At 31.5% G+C, this 26174-nt stretch overlaps 3 protein-coding genes across 9 annotated transcripts in view; 1 reads left to right on the top strand and 2 right to left on the bottom strand.

The window, feature by feature from the left end:
• On the bottom strand, window positions 3591-10352 carry LOC109339697 (tRNA threonylcarbamoyladenosine dehydratase). The gene is made up of 11 exons (XM_019577191.1): window positions 10120-10352; window positions 9945-9988; window positions 8993-9086; window positions 8500-8647; window positions 7629-7841; window positions 7100-7234; window positions 6245-6379; window positions 5708-5923; window positions 4818-4942; window positions 4400-4457; window positions 3591-3810 (listed from the first exon to the last, which is right to left on the bottom strand). The coding sequence occupies exons 1-11, from the start codon at window positions 10206-10208 to the stop codon at window positions 3700-3702; spliced, it is 1368 nt and encodes a 455-aa protein (XP_019432736.1). The 5' UTR covers window positions 10209-10352; the 3' UTR covers window positions 3591-3699.
• On the bottom strand, window positions 16300-17890 carry LOC109339692 (U-box domain-containing protein 20-like). The gene has a single exon (XM_019577183.1). The coding sequence runs from the start codon at window positions 17812-17814 to the stop codon at window positions 16495-16497; it is 1320 nt and encodes a 439-aa protein (XP_019432728.1). The 5' UTR covers window positions 17815-17890; the 3' UTR covers window positions 16300-16494.
• Window positions 20078-26174, top strand: part of LOC109339657 (pre-mRNA-splicing factor 38B-like) — an 11966-nt gene continuing 5869 nt past the window's right edge. For 4 of the 7 annotated variants that reach the window (XM_019577147.1, XM_019577166.1, XM_019577138.1 and 1 more), the window contains exons 1-4: window positions 20078-20202; window positions 20824-21198; window positions 24411-24491; window positions 25030-25101. In XM_019577147.1, the coding sequence (XP_019432692.1) occupies window positions 20911-21198; window positions 24411-24491; window positions 25030-25101 (441 nt within the window). In that variant the 5' untranslated portion in view covers window positions 20078-20202; window positions 20824-20910. Of the gene's footprint in view, window positions 20206-20823; window positions 21199-23131; window positions 23245-24410; window positions 24492-25029; window positions 25102-26174 lie in introns of those variants that run through there. The other 3 variants (XM_019577151.1, XM_019577159.1, XM_019577176.1) reach the window with 3 other exon arrangements.

Raw genomic sequence — 26174 nt, 5'->3', positions numbered from 1 at the left:
GGTTTATTGAGAAAATGGAGAGAAAATAAGAAGAAAACAGAGAGAGAGAGAGAGAGAGAGAGAGAGAGAGAGAGTGATCACGTAATGTAGCAATGTTGAAATAAAGAAGAAGATGGCGAAGAAAGTAATACAATGTCTGTTCTTTTTATAAGAACATGCACTTTGTATTCGACCCTCGTTGTTTATTTTTTGGTAATGAATATTCAAAAAGTGTCAAGTCTTAACAATTTATACACACTTAATATATTATTTTTATTATTTATATAATTTAATATGAATGAATGATGGAGTGATAATATAAAAATATTTTATATTATTAGTAAATGCATATTTTTCTCATATTCACTTCTATATATTTGATTGTATAGAATTATATTGATTTATGTTGAGTGTACATTGTACTGTAATTTTAAGTATTGGGTATATATTTTATACAGTTGTTATTGAATTGTATGTTTTTTTTTAAATTAAAAATTATAGGAAAGTGTGAATTACTTCTTGATAATAATTAACTCAAATTTTGGCTGTATAGATTGTACAAATATTTATGTAATAAAAGATAAATAATATTAATAGTAATATAAAAGTTCTAACTTTTAAAAAAAATATAGTTTAGAAAAATGGTGATAAAAATAAATATTACCTTTTGTGTGTGCAAAAATAATTACCAAATTCAAATTTATTCTAAATTATCATGGATGTAATACTTATTGAAAAAAGATAGTCAAATTATTGAATAAAAGTAGGAAAAGTTCTATACAAACATATTAAACTTAAAAAAATGTGACTGAAAGATCTCGCTGAATTGAATTGGGTCTATGAATCTAAGAAATAGTCTTTTATAAGTAGGTATATGCACTATTATTTTTTAATTATTCCTAAAACTTTTATTATTTGTGAAATTGGTTTCTACATAAAGTATTGCAAAAATAATGCGAAAACATAAAATGAATATTGTGAATCTTTTTCATTGAATTGAAATGATAAAGAGAGTTTTGTTTATATACAATACCTTATAAAACAAGCAATACAACTAACCTAACTAACTCTCTAACAAGCTAATAAACACATGTTGTAAAACAATTTAACATGCGTTAAATGTGTCAATTACAATAATTATTTAACAAATGTTTCACTTGATTTTTTAACCCGTTACTCAATTAACAGCTGCGTTAATTGATTAACACTTATCCAATTAATGTTATTGCTACTGTCTTGTTTTCATGATGACTTTGTTCTCTAATATAAAGATAATGTTAAACTAAAAGCAATGAAAAATTCTATTTGGTGCATATTTTTAATCTCGACTGATAATTTAATTTAACTTTATTTTATTTTTATATATAACAATATTACGGTATTAACCACTTTTAACTCTAAAATTTATTTATTTTTTCTCAATTAATTTTGTATTTTGATGATAATTTTCTCTATGTATCAACATTGACTAACTTGCATTATTATTATTATGAGTGTGATTGTAATGGTAGTGATTTTCTTATTTTTTATGAGTAATTTAATAATGTATTCATACATGAATCAATTTCACTAAATAATAAAGTTTAAGAGCTAACTAGAAAGAAATAATAATTTGTGGTAGTTACTTACAAAATAAATAAATATAGAAAACATTTATGCATTTTTCACTAAAAAATATAACCATCACCCCCAAACATCATAATTTAATAAATAAGAAATACAAAACATATTAGATATTATTATATCATATATATATATATATATATATATTTAACTTACAACATAAGAGATATAATGTGATATAAGAGAAGTTTGAAAATTAAATTATTAACAATTCCTATTTTTAATTAGTGTTATTTTCTCTCCTTTTTCACTGTGAAAAAACATTACTCCTCCTAAAAAGAATAAAGTATCTCATCTCATAGTATAATGATATAAGCAGTGTATCAAATTACGGACCGCATCACGTGATGCGGCTGTGGTGACCGCTGCAACTGCATCATACCACAATTGCGGTGTGATCGCGATTCACAGTGATGCGACCGCAACAGGCCGCGATGCAACCACATCAGACCGCAACGAAACTGCATCAGACCGCATCAATGTCAAAAATATGTTTTCTCTCACACTGCAATGGCCGTAATCCGCATCGCATCAGTTGCAATGACTGCAATCGCAGTAACCACAACCGCAATTTAAAACACTAGATATGAGTTATCTTATTGCAGGAATGAAAATCATGACATATATCGTATTTAATCATTTTCTATAAAAATAATTACAAAACTAAACTAAATAGTATATATGTCAGTCGAAGGAGATAAGTTATGGAGTTCCTTTATTCTCGTTTCTAAAACCCTAAATATATTACACTATAGTAAAGTATCTCATGCACACAGATAAAGAAGTTCCTCTTACTGTGATATACCCTCCAATTGGTGATGGTTTAACCATTGACCAGATGAGTGAAATGGTGGAAAATAAATGCATGAAGAGTTAAATATGAAACTCATAAATGTTGGAGAAAGTTTAGAGGTTAATTAATATAAACCTTCTTCTCAACAAAATTAGACATCTATAAGGAATGAAGGTTCAGCTGAGGGAGAGCAAGAACACAAGAGAAGAGAATGAACCAAAAAGAAATCAGACAAACGAGTTACATGTTCACACTGATATTAAAATATACATGCAGGCTTGTGACTGTGGTGTAGCCAATAAATAATTTTTAATCTTACTAATTCATGATTGATTGTAAGACCCATATTTATTATTTATATATATATATATATATTTTGTTAGCCCTATCACCCTTATGACTATCCCACACATTGATGATCTTTGTTATATGCTTGATAATAAAGTTAATTATGAATATGTTGAAGTAGTTTATATTATGTTAGTTATTATCTAATTTGTTTGGTATAATGTGAATATGTACTTTAAATGTTTCTCCATCATAGTTTAGCCTTGGCCCCTTGTATTGAAATTTTGGCCCCATATAAGCTTAGTTCTAGTGAAAAGTGGTTAATTCGTGAATGGTTCCACTGTAGTTGCAGCTCTATGTAGCAGTTGTCATCAATTTTACATGAGATTGAACAATTCACATAGTTGTCATCAATTTTATGATTAGTCACTTGAGTGTAAACTTGTCTATGAGTACTTGATGCTATACATAGTTGGATGAGGATTTGTTGTCCCCAAACATGTCCATAAGTCTATCTCAAACCAATCACAATGAAGCAAAAATAAACAAAGACATAAATGTTTAATTTTTTTAACTGATGTAACATATTATGATTAGTTTGTGATAGACTTTGGGACATGTTTGGAGATAGCAAATCCTTATCCTATATAGCTGGTCTTTTAAGTTTGGATAAAACTTGTATTAAACAATTGACAACTAATGTAAACTTTCTAGAATCACATAATTTACTTCAGAGAGCAAAAACAGTCATAAATTTTATTGAGTAATTTGTTAGGTGCATCTGAATAACAGATAAAAAGAAAATGTCACAAGAAGACTTAAAATGAAAGAGAGACTCAAGAATTCTAGAATTAATTGAAAGAACAATTTCAGTGAGGAATATTACATTAAACTTACTCATTGTTCCTATAGCAAGATGTAACAAAATTACTCTTTCCATTAAATTCAAGTAAAGAAGAAAAGCAGCTTATAGAAGACATTCAACTCTTCACCAGGGAAAAGGTCCTCTACTACTTTCACAGACCAAAGTCAAGTTCGGCTCTTTTTAACACAGAAGTTACTCTACTGTAAAACTCTGGTTCCGTTTCCTTTATATCATCCAATGTCGTCGACTCGTGTTCATCCACCTGAATAAAGAAAGGACTACATGATATATTTTCAGAATGAAAAGAACTATAGCATCGTATAAATTAATATTATATAGTTCAGTAGTTTATGCCTTTATGGTAGTGGAGCACAAAAAAGTCAAACAACATCTCAATGAATTATATTCACTGTGATGTTAGTGAATATGAAAGGAATGGAATGATACTCTCATTCAATGATCATATGATAACTAAATGCACTATCATATGCAGACAATGATCATCCCTCATTCACCACTATTGCAATTTTACAACATTTTGATAAGTTATTAATAAAAAGAGTAAAGAGCATGTGAAATCCTTAAGGCAAGTGAAATTGGAATAATAGGAAAACTTACAATTGTAAAAATGAATGTTTTGTCATGTTAGAGGCAAAAAATGACTCTGATTATAGAAAAGTCGAAAGATGGATGTTTACTGTTTATGCATCCCGTGTCGTAGAACATGCCCTTCTATGGTCTTTCGATTTAACAATGTACAGTTGTACACAAATATAGACATACATAGTCAAATGCACTGAATAGAAGACAAAGTAAAGCTTTTGTCCAATATCATGGAATTACTAAATTACCTCTTTGAATTTCAAAAGAATCAGATTGGAAATAGATGCCGGCTTTGTGCAGTCCCACCTGAACAAAAAAAAGGCATAGAACGATTAGTAAGAAAAAATTCCAATGAGAAGATAAAGAAAGAATGTTATGTTGACATATGCTAAATAGGTAATGTCATTTGGGGGAAAATTCAGATGAAACAACATGGAAGTACAACTATTTCTCATAAATATACATTCCAACTGCAATATACAACTGTTGTTTGCAGGAAAAAATGCTACAAATTTAAGTATGTATCACCTTATACACAGTCTCATTAGATTATAAGAACAATAATATTTTGAAATATGCAATCTTACAAATTGAAGCAAAGGGAGATGGCAGTGAAAACTCTAAGTTCACTTTGAAATGACAATGGCACCAAAAGGCGTCCCATACCTTACGAGCATTAATTCATTGACTGATCGCCACATTCCACGTCCAACATCTTTCACTAGCTGCTCTCTAGCACTTCTTCCACGCCATAATTCTTTAACAATATACATCACCTCTTCAACATCTACCTTTAAAACAGAAACAGAGATGATAAATAAAAAAATTAAAACATTCATTATCATAATTATTTTGTAACAAAGCAATCGTTGTAACATTATAACATATGTATAAAATGACAACACATCACAACAAATTTCATATAAATTCCATTTCTGCACTTCGTACAAAGAGGTCACAGTAGGGCTTCTTTTGCACTTGTAAGGTATGTTGGTTATACTTATCATTTGTTATGCAAGAGATAAGTTCCTAGGTCAATTGAGCTTTGCCATGCTGATTTATCAATATAGTTACGCTTTATCCGTTTTATAAATTAAACCTGTTTCTAATGGGATAATTGTCACAATTATGAGAAGCATGCAAACAGTAACTTTTTGATGAAAATATGACTAAAAAAGAACTAATTATACTAGAACTGAGTACTTTGTGGTTCCTATATGACTCATGTTGATGACTGAAAGAGTTAAATTAAGGTTGCTGTTTGAAATGGAGGCCATGGACTCAAATTCTAGAACCTATTAGCTTGCATGGATAAGGCTAAGTACGTTTACCCTCCCCAGAACCCACTAGGTTGGAGCCTCGTGCACTGGGCCGTGTATGTGTGTGTATTACAACTGTATGTGTTTCTGAATTGTCGGCTAACCATTACATTTGAAAAGGGGGTAACATTTCAAAAAGTCACATTATTAGGAGAAATGAGGTTACATATAAGATATCACGATTACCGAATAGGGAAGTAGTAGTGAAACAAAAAGTTGATGGGGTAAACTTCATACCTGCACTTCCACGGATGTTCCGTACAATAACTCCTCATGCTCAATAAGGCGTTGATGAAGAGTATGATAATGATCCATGTCAAAATTGACTATAGGTTCTGTTTGAACTTGCAATCCTGCTAATTCTGTCACAACATACGATGCCATGACTTGTCCAAATATTGCAGGGATGGTGCCTAAGACAGGTATGATACGGACCCTAAAACCTGGTACTATCTGCCAAGACGACCTAGAAGTCAGAATGTGTAGCCAGTGCCACAAATGTTACGATAACCATCGAAGAAAAAAATCAGACTTCTTTAAATATATAAAAAAAATGGACTGTAATAATCAGTGTTAATAGGTAAATAACATAGTTCATTTTAAGGTCCCAGCAGGCAGCCATCTAACTACAGTCAGTATGCAAAGAACCCACTGGAAGGAGCTGATGATCATCCATGTCGGTCGATGACAAAATAGAAAAATGTCTATTAACTATATTATTACACAATACAAATACTAGCCAGTGACTAGAACTAAGGAAATAAATATCCTCACCTGGTAATCTGAAGGGTTTTCCTCTTCTCCACTAGGGCCCTTAAACGGAAGCAGCTTAGCTTTGGGTTTTTCCAAAGAAAACACAACGGGGATGCCGCCTTCAATGCCATAATCTTTCCTCAAACGGTGTCTTACCTGCATATGTATGATTGCAGAAAGGGTTATATACCTAATATTAGTAATGAAAAATTAAGAACAAAGAGAATTGACAAGACATTTAAAAACAAATAACAGAAAGAAGTGTAACAATTTCCTCCGTGTTCCCAATTCTTTATCAGTTAACAGTCAAAATTCTGAATTTATTTACTTCGGCCAAGTTTGTCATTAACTAAAGGGTTAGATTAATATATTTCCTTCATCAAATTTTCACTTCTCAGTTCAAAAGGGGATTAGGCTTAAAGGTTGCCATGCCACGATTCTCCTTTTACTGACAAACATTTATTCCAATATTTAGAGTGCAAAGCTTCCCAGCAACATAGGATACACCCACTGTGTATACAAATGTTATCAATTGCAGGCATGAAAGTAACAGTACACAAATAATCATGCATGGTAGCAAGTAGCAATTACATGGAATATAATATTCTTTGAAGTAACCAAGATGTTGGGAACTGATCATTTAAAAATTAAATTCTCAATTTATGAGCACACAAGTGCACCTTTCGATAAGTATCTGCACTTATTGCTGTAAATTTTAGCACGTGGTGTAGAAAGTCAAGACATCAGTTTATTTACGGGATAATCGGGATTTTAAGACATACATCTACAGGAGGGAATGAGAAGTAATTTTAAACTGCCACATATGATTTAAAGTTGAAGACAATGCAATCCAAAAAGAATATATGTGAAACTTACAGATCGAGATAATGGGTCATTAGTTGATTCTCTTAGATCAGCAATGCGTATCCTCGTCGGATCAGCTCTGGCACCAGCCCCGGTAGCAGATAGAACCTTCAAACCCCTACGTACACATGCAGCAAGCAGTGCCACCTAATACAAATGACAAACAAGGAAGTGGAAGTTCAAAGTCATAACTAAATATTTGAATGTCAATGATTGCCAATGATAATGAGTATAGGAGAAAAATAGGTTTTTTATCCGGCATTCCAGGCAAGGCAACTCATATTGGCTACATACATACAAATATTAACAATCCAGTATGCAACATTCATGTATGCATCCCAAGTCCCAAAATTTAGCATTTTTGTAGCTTAGAATTTAAAGAATTGAAATAAAATTAAAAGAGAACAAATATAAAAAAACCAAAAGCAACACTCTTCATAACAAGGGCATGCAGTGTGTCAATATGAAAGAAAGGTGTGATAAAATGACAGCATGAACTTAAAACAAAATGGTCAAATAAGGAGTAGTCTTTAGAGGATACCTTTGTATCAATGTTATCAATACAGTCCAAAACAAAGTCAGGATGGCCTGAGAGAATTTCTTCTTCAGTAGATGAATCATATAACATCACTTTTGCATCAATTTGGCACTCTGGAAAGATAGATAAGAAGTGCTCCTTAAGGCACTGAGCTTTTGGAATGCCAACATCTGCTCTTGTTGCAACAGCGTGTCGATTTAGTGATGAAAGAGAAACCTTCTCATTTAATAAATAAATAAGTACAGATATTGTATGGAATGTCTATACAAATTCTAAAGATAGCAAATTTGACTCCAAAAAGTTATAGCAATTTCCTTTCTTTTACCAATTCCTGCGTATTAATAAGCTTTAGACTTGAGCTTTTTGAGCCAATAATGCAATGAGCCACAGTAAATAACAAGAAAAGCTTTAAAGATTTACAACTGATGTGACTAGAATAACCCTAAGATACTATCCATGATAACTAAAAAGGAAAAGAACCAAGTAATATACACTTCACTCATTTCAGAACTCCACTTTCTTACTTTCTTAAATGTGACAGTTGATAAATTTTGCATCTTTGATCTATACAGCAGAGTGTTCCAACACTTATATTTACCATAATTTGCTTTTGTACTATTAAAGGTATATATAACACAGGATTTCTAGCCAAAATGAAGAAAGGAAGCTCCAAATAACATCAGAATTTTCATCCATGATAAACGACAATTTAGGACAGCCAAATATTTGTTGTAGGAGACATTGCAAAAGATTTGGAAATTTAACAATCAATTCAAGCAAGATGGGTCCTCAAAGAAAACACATCAAAATCCATACAAGAAAAATTGAAGAAAATTTAAACATTATTAAAGGGAGAGTCAGTCACAGAATAAACCTGGTCAAAGTCCACAAGAAGAAGCTTGCCAACCCCTGACCTCAAGAGCATATTTGCAGCATGACTGCCGACCCCTCCAAGACCAATGACCACAACATATGATGCACTCACTTTCTTCTGAGACTCAAATCCAAAAAACTGAATGTTCCTAGTTACAACATAAATTTCCACCAGAAAAGGTGCTTGATTAGCAAAAATCAATGAAAAGATCGATGTATCTAGAGAGTGCTGCCCATGTGTACACAATTAATTTCTTGAGTTAAAAGATGTGATGTGAACAAATTACAAATCTAACAAAAGAGGTTTAGGCATGACCTATAAAAATGATGCAATAGTGCTAACACTGGTTAAAAGAGCTTATACTCTAAAAGAGCTTAGCTTGCAGGTGCTTAAGGTGTGTTTTACCAATAAATCAACAACATTAAGCACATCCACATTCAGAAAAAAATACTGCAAAGAAAATCTGAAAGTGATTGGCGACAACTTGCAATACCTAGTGAGATGCTCAGAAACAATCTCATCTTTCAGAAGATCATCATTAACTACCTTGTCATTCTTCCTTGCAGCAACTGTGGATCCCTCAACACCTGTATGAGACACAATGTCCAACACTTATAAGGATACACAGAGCAGTAGTCTAGTTAAATTTGTGACAAGAAAGTAGAATTTAGGCAGAAAAGATCATTAGTCAAATATGACATTTTGTTTATAAATGACAACAGGTTGACACTTGACACTCTCCTTTAACATATGGGCATGATCCTACAGAAAAAGAATAGTTTGTGAGGTATAAAAGGTAGTAAACACAGTCATTTCAACCCTCTGAACACCTCATAAACTAAATCCTAATAGGAATACCTGCACTGTGCACTACTACAAAGAGATTATCTTATGAATGCTGAGTTTTTTTGTGTTTTTCCTTCATTTGGCGACCATGTGAATGAATGTACAAATACGCAAGGAAACACATCATAAGGATTCGTTATTTCATATATTAAGATTCACCCTGCAATTATACATCCCAGGCACCAAAATAATAACATTTACAACACATAAACATTTAGGGTCTATTTGCGAGTTAGATTTTGGAAGGAAAAGAATAGAAGACTTCAAAGTCACGAAATACACTGGTAATATAACTTTGAAGTCTTCCCTTTCTCTCCAAAACTCAATTTGCAAGCAGACACTTAGAATCTAACTAATGATAAATGGTGGCTACTTATATTCTTAAAATATTTAACTAGTCCATATTGATGAGCATGTGAATGTAACTAAAGAACCATATTTTACAATTTTAATAAACAATGATCTTAAGTTGAGGCAGAGACGCAGGAATCACATACCAAAAAGCAAGGATACATAGAAACATAATCATAATAAAAGAAATGGACACAAGTTGGTTAAATTTCATTCACTTTTTCACAGTTATATTCATGGCCACATACCATTTAAGTTAGTATCATTCTTAATGCGTTGCCGCAAATCTCTTCTGCAACGAAAAGGAGCACGATGGGTGAGGATTAAATAAGAGAAAGATACAATTTTGAAGTAATAAAAGTTGTTTTGAGAAGAATTAAAATATTGGGTATGCAAAATGAAAAGAAGAAGAAAGATACTTACTGAAGAAGCCTTGTTAGAAGAAAGTAAGTAGAAACAGAACCCAAAAGAGCACTGCCTCCTACTAATGCTAAAATTTTGGTATTTTCCATTTTCTTTCTCTTTCTTTTCCTTCCTCTTTGTGGGTACGCCGCCGCCGCCGCCGCCGCCCTGATTTGAGGTTGTCCGGTTGGATCAGTTGAGTTTGTACTTTGTAGTGTCTCTCTCTAATCTCTGTTACTAGACCCTGGGTTTAGTGGATGAATTAAATTAAAATTTAAATAATTTGGATAAAAATAAAATATAAAATTAACTCCACCTATTTCTTGATAATTGAATGGTAGCTTTGTAAACTAGTTATGTAATAATAAAAACAAGATATATATAGATTGAAAATATGTATGCACTGAATCATTGATGCATTCATTAAATTATTTTAACTTTTACATATAAAATAATATAAATAAATAATAAATGATATATTGATTATATATCTATACAAATAGATAAAGGCAAAACAACTTTTAACTATTAAGAATGGAGTAATTTTTTTATTCCAATTTTAGTCATTACTCTATATTAAAGTAACATTCACATTCTTTAACTAAAACTAATCTATTTAAATTATCTAATACAATGATTAATTATGATGAAGTAAGCGATATTTCAAATTTGACTCCCTCTCTCAAGTAACTTCCAAATTATCTCCCACACCCAAATCTCAAACCTGTTTCTCTTTTTACCCAATTTCACACTCAATTCTCATTTGATTTTTTTCTAGGTTCTTCTTCTCACCCCTTAATTGCCTTAGATTACTTTGGTTCGCTTCATCTCTATGTCGTTGTTAAGAGAATAATTTTCTACTAATGGGTGTATGTAATTCCACCACGACAACGCAATTCAGACACTCTTCATGACATTAACCAGAGGTTTCATCACCAATACATTTCCTTTCAAATTGTAATATGGATCACATGCATTGTCAATTGTGGCAAAGACACCATCTGAAGTTAATAAATGATGAAAATTGATTATGCAAAAAGATAAGTAAAAAATCAACTTTTATTGTTCATATTGCCTTTAAATCATTCTCTTTTCCATTTCCATTTTCATTCATATCATTAAGAGTATAAAGATCTATTTGAATTTTTATCTCTACCTGGTGATGAAATACTTGGACTTGGAAATACATCTTTGTTACAATATGGTATCTCTTTGTTTCCCCAATTTTTAACAATAATCTATTTTGCATTCATATTAATGAGCAAAACCTGTTTATGAGCAAAACCTGTTTGATGAAATGTTTCAATCAAACAAACATGACTTTCCTTATAAACTCTATGTTCATATTAATTAACTAATTTAATTTCAACTTTGAACGAGATTATTTCATCACCATTTAGGCTATTCATATGATTATCAACTCAATCTAATGTTGTAGTCATTAATAAGGTGACATAATATAATGCATGTCTCTATTCTATTAGTATTACGAGCTCACTGATTCAATTTTTAAGGTTCACGTTCGAGATTGTTTGTTTAAGAATTTCTATCTTTTCTTATTTCCACAATCTTAACTTAAATTTATAGGAGTCTTAGATGTAAGTACTCTCCATTTTACTACGTAATTTCCTTGACAGTTCTACATCATATAAAACATTGATGGAAACAATTTGACATTCTGCAGAGAATGTGAATGGATTGTAGACAACATATCAGAAGTTAAGCCTCCATATTATTTATAACATTTACTCCTTTCATCTAATTCTGCCTTATTCAATCTTCCAACTAATTTTTGAGATGTATTAATAAATGTCATGTATGCACTAAATATTATATTCAGATGTATTCTACCTCATGTATGTATAATTTGCCTACTTTTGGTTAAGTTTCATGCCTAGATACTCTTACTATCTTTTTCACCTTAACTTACATTCACTTACATTGTGCTTCTACCTATGTGCATAGAATTAGACACTATGTAGATGTGTTTCTACCAATGTGCATAGGAATTAGTTATTATATGTAAATTGAAGGCTTTGCAAACTAGAAGTGGCATTGTGAAATATGTTATCTTCCGGCCTTAGGTACTTCTTTTTTCTTTCTATTTTTCCTTTTTTCCACTTTTATTTGGTGTTTGGAGTTCAACTTTTGATTATGATATATACTCCAATGAAGAAAAATGGTTTTATTTTAATGTTAGATTGATGTTTCTCATATCGGACTGAATAATATGATGTAGAATTGAAAAAGTTAATGTGTCCTAAAAAAAGTTAAGCTCTACTTCAAATCCCACCATAAAAAATGAATAACAACTCACTTCTATTATGGAGAATTTGATGTTATGTTGTGAAATTAATCACATAATGTGTTCTTGGTTTATTTGTTTTAAATTAGTTCGTTTTCTATATTTTTTAGTTGTTTCTCTTAACCATACACAACAATTGTATTAGTTAATTACATAATTGAAGGTTGACATTTATATTTAACTGAATACTTGAATCATGTAGAGACTCCATTTTCAATTTGTGGATAGGTGATTCACATTTATATAAGGTGTTTGCGTACTTTGGAGATAACCAATATGAAAACAGATCATTTCATTGAATTAGTTTGATAAATAAATATTATATAGTATTATGCATCATAATTGTAGAAACTAATCTATCTAATTTAATTACTTATTGAAAAGTTTATTTATCAAATTTTCTCAAACATGCATAACAGATTTTATATAAGGTATCTACTTACTTTGTTTTTACATTTGAATACTTTTACTTAAATGTTAACTTTCATGTGGAAGAATATGTCGTTTATTCAACTCTTTGGACCTTCAACTTTTGCTGCAAATGTTGCACATTTCTCTTAAAGTTAAATGTTAATGTGATTTTAAAAAGTGACTATGTCCACTCAATTAATACTTGCTTCAAATGCATATAGTTACAAATGGTTATGTAACCTTTTTTTGTTCTTTTGATAGGAAAATTTATATTATTATTATTCAATAATGTTCAGAGTATTATTTTAGTAATACTATAAAATGTTCTTTCAATTTAATTGAGTGTTTTTAATTCATATTCAATTTAATTTGAAATACACATTATAAATAATAGAAAAACGGGTTGAGAGGCACGAGAGTGCCTGTCGACACGCTAGATTGAAAATAAGATATATATAGATTGAAAATATGTATGCACTGAATCATTTATTCATTCATTAAATTATTTTAACTTTTAAATTTAATATAAATAAATAATAAATGATATATTGATTATATATATATAAATCTTTACAATAACAATGCATAAATATTATATCCATATATTATACCGGATAAAATGATATAGGTTCACATTTTATTACTTCATAATTTATCTTATATCATCAAATATAAACTTGTAAGCTTATAACCTATGGATACAAGGTCATTTAATAGTTTTATATGTATATTTTTTTTATTAAATTCATTAAATAAATGGCATTTTATATGGAAATTTAAAAATAGTTAATTTTTTTTAAGTATAACTAATTTAAAGTTGTTCTTTTAGGGTGTGTTTGTGAGTACCATTTTGGAGGGGGGAAGGAAATGGGGTTTAGGAGAGGGATTCCCTCATTTGAGAGTTTAGTGGAAGAGAATGGAGGGTTTTGAAGGATTTTTCAAACCCTCCCAAACCCTCCAAATGCCAAAATATCTAGTTCCCCTAAATTGGGGTGTTTTGGGAAGAAAATAAACCAAATTACCTTACTACCCTTACTAATATTATTCTATAACATATAATACATAACATACTATTGATTTTTTAAAGGGGGAGGGGGTAAAATAGTATTTTTGTATTACATTAACCCTCCATCCCCTCCTATCTAAATTCCACACTCCCAAACAAGGGAAGGGTTTAGTTGAATTTGCCCCCCCTTCTCCTTCCTTTCCTCCTCCCTCTTTACCCTCTCATCCCCCTCCTTTCCTTTCCCTCCTAACTCCCAAACAAAGCCTTAGTATTTTCACTATTATTTTATCTTGATAAACTTATCTTCATTTGAATTTGAATGGAAACAAAATAATAAAATCATGTCTTAAATTATTTGAATATGTGGATGAGATTGAGCCCCATCAATTATAATAGAGATAGAGGACACTAAAAAACATATAGACAATACAAAAAATTAAAAATAAATGATTTGTGAGTGAAAATTTTATGATAGATGGAGTCTTATGTCATTGCCCCATCAATGAAAATAAATAATTTCATGATTTTTTTAAAAAAAATGTGATATTTTGAAGTTTTGAAAAAATCATACCTTTTACAATATTTCACAAGTATGTGATAGTTAAGGTTAGGGTATAAAAAATGTCACTTATATTTATTATATATTGTTAATAGACTTGTTTTTAATTCTTATTTTCAACTAACATGTGTTGGTTCAAGTGATACATGTTTGATTCTCTTTAAACAAAGTCTCAAATTCAAATTTTATGGATGAAAAAAATATACGCTAGAAAAGTTAACCCCAATCCGACAGAATATTTCATGTAGATAAGAGAAATAAATCTTAAGCAACACCAAATTTGGACTAAAATATTGTGAAGAAAAATATTTGTATGAAGATAAAACCAACACATCATATTTGGAGACACATACATTTATATTTTAAGTGATATCATTTAGTAATAAATTATAATTATAATTGAGTTTTTAATGTGTTATCAATCATCTATTGGTTATCTTTACATAGATATATCCTACAACAAATGTTTCTCTATGAATGCTTTTTGCCTCGAAAGGAACGTTTTTCTGTTAAAAGGAAATAGGAAGATATTGCTCCTTGTGAGCTAGGGAGAAGTGCCTGACTATTTGTTTATTGGTATGAATCCATACAAATAGATATATTTATTGAATATAATTAATAGATTATAATGCATTTATTATTAATTGAATTATATTAATTTAAATCCATTAATTTTAATAGATAAATTTAAATTTTTCTGAATTTGGATAAATTGTAAATAATTCGGTCACCTTACATAATACAAATCTCACTTAATTTAGTTGATGAATTTATAGATTAAAATTCTGCCATCACACATAATTTATAATAGAGAATTTTTACCTTGTTGGATTTATTATATTGCTATTGGAATGTGTTCCCCTTTTTATTTTGTTTTATAGTATCTATGTATTTTTTGGGTACTTTTTTTTGGGGACATAGTATCTATTTATTTTGGCAAAACTTGAATTGTATAGTGTAATTTAGTTATTATAACAAATAATAATATTGAAGGAAGCTAATGGGCCAGGCCATAAACTTGTTACGTTCACTTACACAGTTTTATAAGACAATGATCTGATATCCTAAAGTCTATCACAAATCAATCATATTATATCATGTTAGTTAAAAAAATTAAACTTTATCAATTTTTGCTTCATTATGATTGGTTATGGACAGCATATCCCCATCTCTGTACACCAGGTCAAACACTTACATAGACATATACTTCAGCTCATCCATAACACACACGTACAATGATCCTATTTTGGCCATAGTTCGTGCCTCCAACATTGGACTTCAGTATTCATTCGAGCATTTTGCATCCTAGTCCCAACCTAACACATTTATCACGTGTTTCATTTATAAAACACTTAGACTTTAAACTTATTTTGTTAAAAAATATGTACACACTCTCATCTATACTGAAAAACACTTAGACTTGGTCATGATTTCTTATTCTTTTCCCACTTGTGCTATTTGTACATGGAAAATGATTATCTATCCCAAAAAGATTATGTCTCCATGTCCCTAACCAATAAAATTTCTCAAAATAATATAAAATATTAATTTATGTTTTTTATAATTTTTTCCTAATTAAATGATACATTTTGATTGGTTTAGTACATCATTGGAGACACATATGGATACATGATATCTGCATCCATTTGTATATACCAACTAGGCTCTTGCTTTTTTTGTACAAAACAAAATATTATTATTTAATAGTATATTGTAAATCTGCTTCCAATTCCCTCATTACTATTAGGGATGGCTTCTTATGTCTTTGATTTTGGATGAAATTGGTTACAGATGTTTTAAGAATTCCTTAGCCAACACAAACAAACATTAGGATCTGGTTTGATCCTTTAATTTGCAAAATCCAGAACCAGTGATTATAACTTATAAGCATGAAAAATTGTAACACAAGCTTGTAGCATTTCAATGTCTCAAATCCCAAACTAAATTTCCAATAATGATTTTCAAAACTCGAATTGAATTTCAAAATTTACAAATTGTATTAAAAGTATATGATTGTGTATCTTTGTACATCAATGTATTATGTTCCTATGAGTAATTGAGTAAGATATGACCTATACAAAAAAATGGAAAACAAATATCATGGTCATGGATCAATTAAAATGGCTTCTTAAGGTGCTTGAAATCCAATGATGAAGAATCAACACATTCTGCTTTGCTCCTATAACCATTCAACAATTTCAACAACTCAGAAGCCTTTTCCTTTGTGCTCTCATCACAACCCACTTGCAACAAAACAAGTAGTTTCTGAAACACCCCAACTTGAAGTGCTTCAATCAATAACCCTTCTTCTGTCTTACCACAAAGCTTAAAAACAATAGAAACTGAAAAACTAGAACTCAACTCAGATACCCTCAAAAGCTTCTTAATCACTAGAGGAAGTGTCAAAGCATTTGACTTAGCCATTTCCTTCCCTTGTTTGAAGTCACAAATGCAATCAAGCACCCCTAAAGCCTTCTCACACACCCCTCTTTCAGCATCAACAAGTGCATCCAACAAAATAGAAACCAAACCCAATTCCACAAATCTTTGTGTGATTAACTCTCTATTTTTGGATGAAGAAACCATGTTGAAAATTATTGCCAAGCATGCTTTGGTAGTAGCAGCATGCATAATAGGCTCTGCAATCATCTTAACCAAACCTTCAACAACTCCTTCAGTTTTTTCCAATGCCACAAGAGGCACTTCTTTGAGTAACAAAACAACACTTTGCCTTGAAGAAAGGGTTTTACCATTTAGGAACCAAACCATGCAACTCATTGAGTTCAATGACACTAAAATTGACTTACCCTCTTGTGAAAGAGGGCGCATCCATGTCAAAACACCTAAGATCTCTTCTAAGATACTAACGTTGTTGTTCTCAATGGATCCACCATGTGATGAGAAAAGATCAAAGACTTTAACAAGCACAAGAGAAGCACCACTTGTCACTATGCACCTCTTGTTCCTTTCACTCTCTTTCCCCCAAGCCTTGATCTTCCTCACCAATTCCAAACACTTGTTTACATCACCATGTTGGGCACAAGACATGATCCTAGTACACGTGTTTTCAACCTCGTACCGTGTCACGGGTATACGAGGAGTTGGGATCCTTTCTATACCAAAAGAACGATGCTCTACACACCAATCTTGAATTACCTTCCTCAAGGCATGGTTTGGAATCATGTCAAAGGTTGTGAGGACCCTTTTGGTAACCGGGCACGTGTTGTTCCCTTCTTCGAACCACTTTTCAATGCTATCGCGGTCGTAAGATATCCCCGTGGATAGTGTCACGGGGTCTTTCATCATGTCTAGTGTGACCGGACATCGAAAATGAGTCGGGGTAACAATCTCAACCTCCAAATCACCAACGGAATTTAACGCTTTCCCTTTGTGGGCACGTCGAAAAACTCTTCCTTTAGTCCAAGACAAAACCATTTTGCTTGTTGTAGTATAAGGTTAGAACAAAAGAAATTGTAATGTTTTTGGTTGTTTGGAATGTTTCTTTGGGTTAGATAGAACAAAAGAAATTTAATGAGGGAAAGCACGTTATGTGTGTTATTTATATATGTTGAGAGGGATAATAGTTTATAGCAAGACAAACTCTTATTGTTATAGTTTAAGTTTGGTAGTATTTGTGTGTATGGTAGGTTATTGTTTGAACGTTGAACGTTGAAAGTTTGAAAATATAATGAATAAATAACTCTTGTTGAATGCTCGAGGATTATGAGGACTATAGTATAATATATGTTGTATGATTGAAGAATAATTAAATGGATTTTGGGGAAGTAGTTGTTGACTTTTTGTACTAATAAAACGTTGAGAAAAATGTTTGAATGGAGTGTGTGTGGGAGCTGATTAGGACTGAATCAACTGTTTGGTCTGTGTAGTGATTAGTGAGTAATATTGTTTAGGTTTTTAGGCATTTTGTTTGACGAGTGGATATTCTTCACCAATTATAATATGCTATTTAATTAAATAAAAAATAATAAATACATAATTATTTTAGTTGATACAATTTGATTGAACAGAGATGAGAAGAGACAAAATTTCTTGAGATATGTATCCCTATTCTTTGTTTGATTATGGAGTCGGCTTATGGAAAATGGGTGGGTATTCTCATTTCTATCTTTTCATCTTACTAAATTTGATTGAATAACAGAAATTATCTATGTCAAAATAATTTTATCTATCTATTCTAAATCAATCAAATAATATCACATGTAATAATATTCTTAATTTATAAATAATTTAATATTTATTTAATACATATTTATCAAAATCTCATTAGTGGTAATAGGTTAAGCATAGAAAAATGATATAGAAGATCTAAATTCTCTTCACATTCAACTACCAAAATGCCCCCTTATGTTTAAACATATATGGGTCTTATAAAGAATGTTTTACCTAGCACAAAATGAGTTGGTGTACAAAGTGCATTCTTTATATATCCTAAGTTCCTAACTATAAATAGTCCCTATTTTGTCTATTCACATAATGCAAAGGGTTACATTCTCTCTATTTTTTCTCACTATCTTTAAACTATATATATCTTGCTTTATATTTCTTCTATACATTTTTTTATAGCCATATTTCTTCCATACATATATTGTGTTTGTGACTTTAGGATAGGAGTGTATAATTGAATGTTCATTGACCAATACTGGATTCAAATTTAACTCAACTTGACATATGAATGTACACAAATGATGATGTTATATTCTACATCCTTGCTTAGTTGCTCCTGCTGTAAACTAGCATACTTGGGTTGAATTTTGACTTATACCAAAGTTACCATATAGTCATATATTCTACCCTACTATTGTGCTTTTATATATCAAGCAATCCACATAAGTCAATGGAACCACCCATTAGTATTTTATTGAAGTTGATGATTTATTATTATTTTAAGAAGTGAGAGCAATTAACATTTATTATTGGATGAGAGAAGATGTATGCAATAACTCAACCTTTCATATTTAATTATTACTAACTCTTAAATTTAAGTAATATAAATAAATAATATATTGCACTCTTATTACACCTTATTACTTATTACTCATATCTATTTTAGTATTATCAAGGTTTAAGAATATCTCTTACTGGTTGGTAAAAAACTAATTCATTTAGGAATATAAGACTGCCTCTCCTAATAAGTGTAGCTCATAGAATTATATTCTCTAATTTTTTTATCTTTCTCTTAATATAGTGAAACTTTACAATACTAAACCAACACGTTATTGACAGTTAGTTGTATTTTGAAACAAAATAAAGTAATTCCAAAGTCATTAGTTAATAGCTTTGTAATAATTAAATAAAAAACTGCATTTATTTAATGAAAATTTTAAGCAGTTATTGGAGGTAGGTAGATTATTTTTTGTTTCCCACATGTATCCTCGCACTGGAGACAATCTTGTCGTCTTAGCCTGGAATATCCACATGTACGTGGGGCTAACTCAACCAATGGACATTTTTTTCATCACAAGACTCGAACCCGAGACTTTGCTTAAGGAGAATCAAATATGTACTACTTGAACCAACCAGTTGGTGGAGGTAGGTAGAGTATGCCACGACAATATTAAGGCTACAAATCCTAGATTAGATATAGTTGAAGGATATTCCTTAGTAATTGAACCGGTGTTAAGGAAATTGAACCGGTGTGGTTCGGGTAGGAGCGGTTCGATTTATAACGTAAGCCACATTTTATTTCCTTGCTCTTTTTCTCGGTTCGACTTGTCTTGTTCCAACTATTCCCAAAAAAATCATAAGCTAGGGTTCATCATCGCGTTTCAATCTCCTTTTTCCACACACCGCTTTTGCCAATTCGTATGTTTTCATTCGTTTTTCACCCCCTTTTGATGTGTTTGCTTTTTTAATTTACGCATCCTCTATTGCCTTTGCATTTCGTGGTGCTTCGAAAATCCCAAATCTCAATTATGACCTAATTTCGAATTTTGGGTGATGGGTTTTCCCTCTTAGTTTGTTTTATTTTGTTCTAGGGTTCTTTCTGTATCTCTACCCCTGCACCTTTCTTATTAATTTTCGTTCACGTGTTGAAGATGGTATTAATTAACTAGCTGAATTTATTTATTTTATCGTAGTAATTCACTAATGGATTTTTTTTGTTAAAGTACTCAACTTTGGTTTCTCTCAGCAGATTTGAGCTTAAGAAGCTTATAATATTTGAGATTTGGCCCAAAAAACCATTTATTGCATGTATATCGTTTTTCAAGTCCTTCCACCCCCTTAATTGTTACAATGTTTTTTCACCAATTAAGCTTTCTGATTTCCAAATAAGCACTTCTGTCCCACTTATAAGGTTGTACTTTTGCTTGATGTGAAACGAGGCTCTTTCTTCCTTGCTGGTTCCATGTTCTTATGACATTCTATTATTAATAGTATTATTTTGAACTTCCTAAATTTTGTTTGCTCCTTTGCTATATATAGGTATAGGATCGTGACTTAAAAACTGTGCTGGAAGTTGACCTTTTGAAATTTTATTTGTGGGGGCAATAGTATACTTTGTGACCCATCATGGAGGTAAAGACTTGTGGCAGGCCAATTGATTCCTTGCTAGAGAGAGTCCTTTCTATGAACATTCTATCATCTGATTACTTCAAGGAGCTCTATCAGCTAAAGACATACCATGAAGTTATTGACGAGATTTACAATCAAGTTGATCACGTGGAACCATGGATGACGGGAAATTGTCGTGGTCCTTCAACTGCCTTCTGTCTTCTTTACAAGTTTTTCACTATGAAGCTCACTGTCAAGCAAATGCATGGGCTATTAAAACACCCAGATTCTCCTTACATAAGAGCGGTATGTAGACGGGTCTAGCAATGTATGAGACATTTCTGATTATTTTTTATGTAGAAGTTCTAAAAGCACTATATATTCGTTGTTGTTGTGCATGCAATTTTTGTCTGTTTGTCTATGATTATCATCCCACATTGTATTAAGTTTAGGAGCTTGTGACTTTATACTTCTCTCTTGGTTAACCATCTTGTATATCAAAATCCAATGCTTGCAGGTTAGAGAGTGATATAATTTGATTATATGAGCATCACTCGTTCTTGAATGGGTGTAATTGAGTGTGGGGGTGGATTTATGTTGAATTGTCAAATGTCATACATAAATCATGTCTCACCATTCAATCTTCTGATTACTTTCACGTGAACTTATTTATTGTTTTAATTTCAAGCATCTTGAGTTTTTTGTACTTGATACCTTTCCAACTTCAATTTAATTTTAAATACCATTCTTCCATATTTTAGTTGCCAATCTTCTCTCATTGTAGGACTTGTTGTCTATTTCCAGTTGATTGTTATCTCATTATGTGCATCCTTTCTCTTCCAAGCATGTGGCAGCTGTGCACAACCTACAAAGATGAAAATGTGTTTTCATGTGTGACCATGTTATGTAGAACAGCCCAATGTTCATATTGAATGTGGTTAACACTATTTTAGAAAGGGCAAGAATTAAAACCTCAGGCCAAATGGATGGTGAAATGGAAGAGCATTTTTATTGTATAATCACACTATGCTGGATGATGGGGGAATGCGTTGAGTTGGGTGTAGCTAAATGATACCCTTAGGCCTCAACCTGCAAACTATTTTACCAAGTTTGCTTGTTTGTTTCCTAATATCGAATTACCAGGTTTGTTCTTTTGTTGTGTGTCTTGCGGTCTTGGGAAAAATAAGAATACTGAGGAGCATGGTGGTTAAAATCGCGTGCCGGCACGTGAGATCGGACGTTTTTACGTGTTCCGGCGGCGCAACCGTGCTCGATCCCAAGAACGTGTTCGAGCGGAGGTGAAATCGTGAAATCGTCGAGTCGGATCGTGGAATCGGTGGAATCGGCGCTTCCATCGTTCCTAGGTGCGGAGGTTCAAAGTTTTGGGCCTCAACCCGTTTCTTGACCCGGTTTGTAAAAAAACCCTAATTTCCTAAATTAAAGAATCATTTCAGACTTTGAAGGGTAGAAGTGGGGAAGTCAATTTAAAAATATTAAAATAAAAAACTTACACGTTCTCCTTCTTCTTCGTGTTACCGACTTACTGTAAAAAAGTACACAGTGAAGGTAACATCTTCTTTTCATTTCTTCTTTCTCTTTTCTTTTTTCTCTTCTTTCTCTTCTCTTCTTTTTCTTCTTTTCTTTCTCTTCCTTTCTCTTTCTTTCTCTTCTTCTCCCTTTCGTTTTCTCTCTCTTCTGTTTTATTTTTCCTCTTCTTCTTCTTCTTATAATAGTCTATTAAAGTGACGTGATGTTTATAATCAATATATGTTAGTTTAGTTTAGGTAATATAATTATTTATATATATATTATATATTATTTATCTTATATATATAGTTTAGGTAATATATATTATTTATATATATGTATATTATACACACTGTTTTTTATTTATATTATACACACTGTTTTTTGTTAAATTAGATTTAGTTATATTAATACTTATGTTTTTTATAATGGATTTGGATTTGGAATTATGTTTTTATCAAATGTATGCTTTGAGATTAGGTTTGGAATTATGTTTCTAGCAAACAACGTTTATTTGCATATATATGAATTATGTTAAATTCAAACGTTTGGATTTGAATTTATGTCTACTACTTTATATATATATGAATTTATTTACATACATCTCTATTAGTAAGTAGGATCTTACGAGTCGTGTTACGATACTACATTTACGATATTTGGCCCCCCTCCCGATCCTAAGTAGAATCTCGATTTTGACTACCTTGCTGAGGAGTAGACATATGTTCTCATCTGGGAGTAGCTTCAGTTGATGAGTTGATTTGGAGTGTTCTTGGATGGGCTGGATATTTGCAATATTAAATGATTGCATGGCTGCTTGAAAGATTAAGGAAAGTAGCATATATGAAGAGGATTGTTGGGTGACCTAATTAGGAAGGATATGATTGTAAAATGAATATTTGTGAGGGAGTTAGGACAAAAGCATTGCACAGAGTAGAAAATTTGATTGTTTTGACTAACAAAAAAATAGTTGAGCTGAGGTTTGCTGCTTTTTTCTGATAAGAGGAGGAGAAGGGATGAAGGTGAAGTCACACCATGTGTTAAAATTATTTCCTTCAGTGAATGAGTGAAGGTAGTTCTGTAGGTATACATTGGAAGGATAATGGTTGCCTCACTTTCACATCTAGTTTGAGGGGCATTACCAATCTCTATGTTCCGTGTCATTTAGGAAAACATTTAAGTGGGGTCAAGCTCATTGAGAATGTGAGGAATGTGTGACTTAACCGTAGTGTTACTACTCATTTTGAAAAGTTTGAATTACATTTTTAGAATGTGTTAATGGCATTTTTGGGAGGTGGCGGGGCAATCATGTATCGTTTTTCCTTTTATAGTTCACTTCAAAATTATAAAAAAATTTATACATTCTGTAAATTGATAGGATGTGAGTATTTGTTACTCTAAAATTAAGCACAAAATATTTTGTTTGAGTTGTCCCTGTTATGTTTTCTATGTGATTTGTAAATGCTATATCTTTTTTTTTAAATTAACATTTACATTTATTTTCTCTATGTCTGTCTCTTCTCTCTCCATGTTTGTGGTAAACTATCCTCTGGTAAAAAGAACACTACTTTGTTTGTGAAGTTATATACTAAATAGTACATATGTCAAGTTGTTATTATAAATGTGATACATTTTTGTGATTATGAACATGAATCTGATTCAAGAGCAAAATATTTCTTGTAATAATTCTATTCCATCTTTGCCTTTTTAAATGGGACTGTACTAACTTGCATCAATGCATCTTTTTTGTCATGTATTTTGATCTGATGTTTGTTTTTACTAAGAGAATGGGTGGCTTTATTTTATTCTGCATGGTATCAAAGTAAAAAAAGTTGTGTTCTGTTCTTTACAAAATACAAATATCCACTTCTCTTTTTTCCATATTTGATTTGTTTAGAATTTTAGGTTATTGCAACAGTCTTCTCTTATTCATGTTTTGCCCCCTCTCTGTTTATCTTATACGCTTTATTAATTCCTTATATTATTTACAGGTTGGATTTCTCTATCTGAGATATATGGCTGATCCAAAGACTCTGTGGAACTGGTATGAGCCATATGTAAAAGATGACGAGGTATAAGACATGATTATGATTCTGCACCTTTCAAATTCTGTCACGCAGTGGCATTTATTACTCTGAGCTGATAATCCTATTATATATATATATATATATATTAATTTACTTCAAGTTAATATTTGTTCCTTCTTTCTTTTGTGCCTGCTACTCGACTTTCCACACACATCAAATTAGATTTTATCTATGTACCCAAAAAAGTAGATTTTATCTGCAAGAGGTTTCAATGAATAGCCTAGTTAACATGCATTTTATTTTTGTAATGTGCTAGTTTCACCTGTTTGTTCACGGTTTATTTATTCCATTGCTAGATGTGGACTTGGGATCTATGCAAATAGTATGTCTTATCAAAATGTTTGTACAACAAGTTTTCTCACATGATCTGATTTTGAACAAATCTGTGTAGAGTGTAGACTTAGGTTTACACTATATATTATTATGTGCCTATATGTTTCTTTTCCTTGGAAGCCTGTTTGGGTTTCAGTACCTATTCTTGTGATGATTATTATTCTTATTAAGTTATGATGCTGTATTTCAGGAGTTTTCTCCTGGATCTAATGGCCAAATGACCACAATGGGTGTGTATATCCGTGATTTGCTCCTTGGACAGGTTCGTAATCACTAACCCTATCTGGCTATATATCAGATGAGTCTGCTTCCTTGTTTATCCTCTTTGTACCCATGCTTTTGTTTTGCTCGTAAACAATCAAATGCATTTATATGGTTATTAGCAAATTATAGACTGACCCCTTGATTTGAGAATTTTTAATGTTATGCCATACAATAGCAAGGGGGGAAATCATTTGACTCAAGTATTGACTAGTTAAATTGAGAATTCTCTCTTCAGAGCTCTCCTACCAGAATCAAGATGCATTGAAAGATTGCCAATGTAGATATGTTCCTCATCATCCCATAGTTTGGAGTAACAGTATGAGGTGCTTTCAGTATCTTTGGACGTAAAACATTTATGCCTACCAGTAATTTCTGATAAGAACTAGTTTGAAAGAATCTTCATTTTTTACTTCACATCCTTTTGTTTATTGCATGCGCATGAAGGCTGGCTTCTCTTATTTAGAAGAAGTCGATTACTTTTTTTAATCAGTGGCTTTAAAGTAAAACTCTATTTTATTCCTTGAAATATGCATATCTATCAATATTCTTTACATGGAGGGGATGTGAATCAATATTCTTGCCCTGTATGTATCCTGCTTTATTAGTTTTTACTTGTGTGACTGTTATTGTTGGCTATCAACAATAAAGCTGTCCTAGATTTGCCTAACCGCATGGTGTTTCGGAATGCTTATTCTTGAGTTTATGCTGTGAAGCTGTAACTCTGTACCAAGGAATTGTGTGATAAATCTCGTGGATTTGAAATTGAATGATTCAAATATACAAATATATTTTGGTTCAAAATAAAGAAGGAACAAGTACCCTGCCTGTGTTTTTAATGCATGGAAGGATTCCAGAGATAATTTCAATGCCGGTTATGATGTATGGATCAGATTCATGTATTTCTGCATAGTAGTACTTTTATAGCAAATTTTTGCATCCTTGCTTTTTATTTTGTTGGTTATGATATGTATGGATCAGATTCATGTAAATGATAAGAGCACATTGGCATCTTCTTTTCTTCCTATTCAGTTTATCTTTGATAATATATATATATATATATATATATATATA

The sequence above is a fragment of the Lupinus angustifolius genome, chromosome LG02 (assembly GCF_001865875.1).
Source record: "Lupinus angustifolius cultivar Tanjil chromosome LG02, LupAngTanjil_v1.0, whole genome shotgun sequence".
In the NCBI taxonomy this organism is placed as follows: domain Eukaryota; kingdom Viridiplantae; phylum Streptophyta; class Magnoliopsida; order Fabales; family Fabaceae; genus Lupinus; species Lupinus angustifolius.
Note: the sequence above shows the minus strand (reverse complement) of the source record. Positions and strands in the feature narration are given on the sequence as shown.